The following is a 1897-nucleotide window of genomic DNA, read 5'->3' on the forward strand; positions in this document are numbered from 1 at the left end:
CTTTGTATGTATGGATCACTTGGGTTGTTACCAACATCTGGTGAAAATTTCATGTCATTAGCACYTCTAGTAATATATTTACTGAGAAAAATGGTGACATGTTCAATACTTATTTCACCCGCTGTATAATGAATTACAATAATCCAAACGAGATGTAAGGAAGGCATGGATAAGTCCTTCAAAGTCCTTAAAACAGAAATAAGATTTAACTTTTGCYAAAATCCGCAAGTGATAAAAACCASATTTAACGACAGAACYAACTTGTTTATCTAATTTTAAGGAGGTATCAAAAGTGAAACMAAGGTTTCTAGAAGAGGTCTGACAGAACTGAGCTAAAGGACCAAGMATCTGATCKAAATTTGTAGTCTGAAAGTTTTGACCAAATAATATAACATGAGTTTTACTTTGAWTGAGGTGAAGAAAGTTCTGTTCCATCCAAGATTTAGCTTCAGCCAAACAGTCWGTCAATAGATGAAGAGATTCATTCRTACCATTTTGTAGCTTARGGGGCATATAAATCTGGACATCATCTGCAAAGCAGTGAAAGGAAATATTAAATTTATGAACAATCTGACCAAGAGGCAATAAATATAAGACAAATAAAATAGGAACTAAGATTGATCCTTGGGGAACGCCGTGCTTTAAAGGTTTAGCCCCAGAACAGCGTTGGTCAAGATGAACAGAGAAAGTTCTGTTTTCCAAATAAGATTTAAAACCATTCCATTTTTWGGTTTATAAATACCTGTCCTGTTCTCCACCCTCCTCATCATCACCACCTGTTTCCTTTCACCAGGTCAACATCGACCACGTCACCAAAGACGTGACCCTGAGGAACCTGGTGGATCTCTCTCCTTCCACCTTTGACCTGGCTCAGAAGCGGGTCTACGCCCTGATGGAGAAAGACTCCTTTGGCCGTTTCCTYCGCTCTGAGCAGTACCAGGAGCTCCTGGTCAACTAAACCCACGTGAGGGTCTGTGGGGAGGTGGAGGGGTTTCATTACTCATTACTTACAAACAACCGGTCTGTAAAAAAATGTCATTTTTAAAAAGCGGCATCATAAAACTCCAAATTTTAAAACTCAAAATTTGAATTAKATTTTGATTTCAACTCTTAAATAAAAAGTACCTCCCCACTGAACATCTCAGTTCTAATTTTTTATTTCTTTGTAATAAACACAATAAATGCATCAAGAAACATAGATGTGCAGGAACACGTCGCCAAACTTTCATTCTGACACGTTCTTAAACGAACAYATGGAGAAATAAATCACTCAACACACACAGGATGGATTCATGAGCAAAAGCCCAAAGGACACGTTGGATCAGAGGRTTAGTTTCTGACTCGGAGCAGAAACAATCAGAGAGCAATGATTTTTCTAGTGTAACTTCACCATCAGCATGTGGAGATTATTTAATCTAGATTGTAGCAGATTAAAACATAAGGTTTTCTTATTCCTAACAAGACCTCTCTAATGGTCATATTTCCATTTATAGCCCAGAGAAATTAAACTAATCCTTTTGGACCATTCCAAAACAATAAACTCACATTACAGCTTATTTGTTRCATCTGTCTTGCTTCATCCTGATCTTATTAAAGCATCAAGTGTGTGTTTAAATTAGTCAACAACTGAAACAAAACTGTAACAAAAAAAAAAACAGAATTCATCAGGGAAAGCAAAATTAGCCAAACTAAGACATTCTTATTTCGTCGTGGTTGTGAACAGTAGCTGTGTTTCCATTGACCATGAAAATGCGCAAATTAGAATTTCGAAAATAAATTTGCTCAATGGAAACACGTCAATTAAAAAAAAAATTCGACAAAAGGGTTTTTGCGCTAGGATGAGGTGGTTTTTCGGCCGTATCGAAATTGGTGTTTTTCGCAAAACTGTAATGGAAAC

At 36.8% G+C, this 1897-nt stretch overlaps 1 protein-coding gene across 1 annotated transcript in view; it reads left to right on the plus strand.

Moving 5' to 3' along the window:
• The window catches only part of rgs5a (regulator of G protein signaling 5a), a gene marked incomplete at its 5' end in the record, with an annotated part of 14530 nt that extends 13393 nt beyond the window's left edge, over nt 1–1137 (plus strand). Inside the window, 1 exon segment of the mRNA XM_014020425.1 lies at nt 794–1137. Within this exon segment, the coding sequence (XP_013875879.1) occupies nt 794–958 (165 nt within the window).
• Nucleotides 1138–1897: the final 760 nt, after the last annotated feature.

The sequence above is a fragment of the Austrofundulus limnaeus genome, unplaced genomic scaffold (assembly GCF_001266775.1).
Source record: "Austrofundulus limnaeus strain Quisiro unplaced genomic scaffold, Austrofundulus_limnaeus-1.0 Scaffold252, whole genome shotgun sequence".
Classification (NCBI taxonomy): Eukaryota; Metazoa; Chordata; class Actinopteri; order Cyprinodontiformes; family Rivulidae; genus Austrofundulus; species Austrofundulus limnaeus.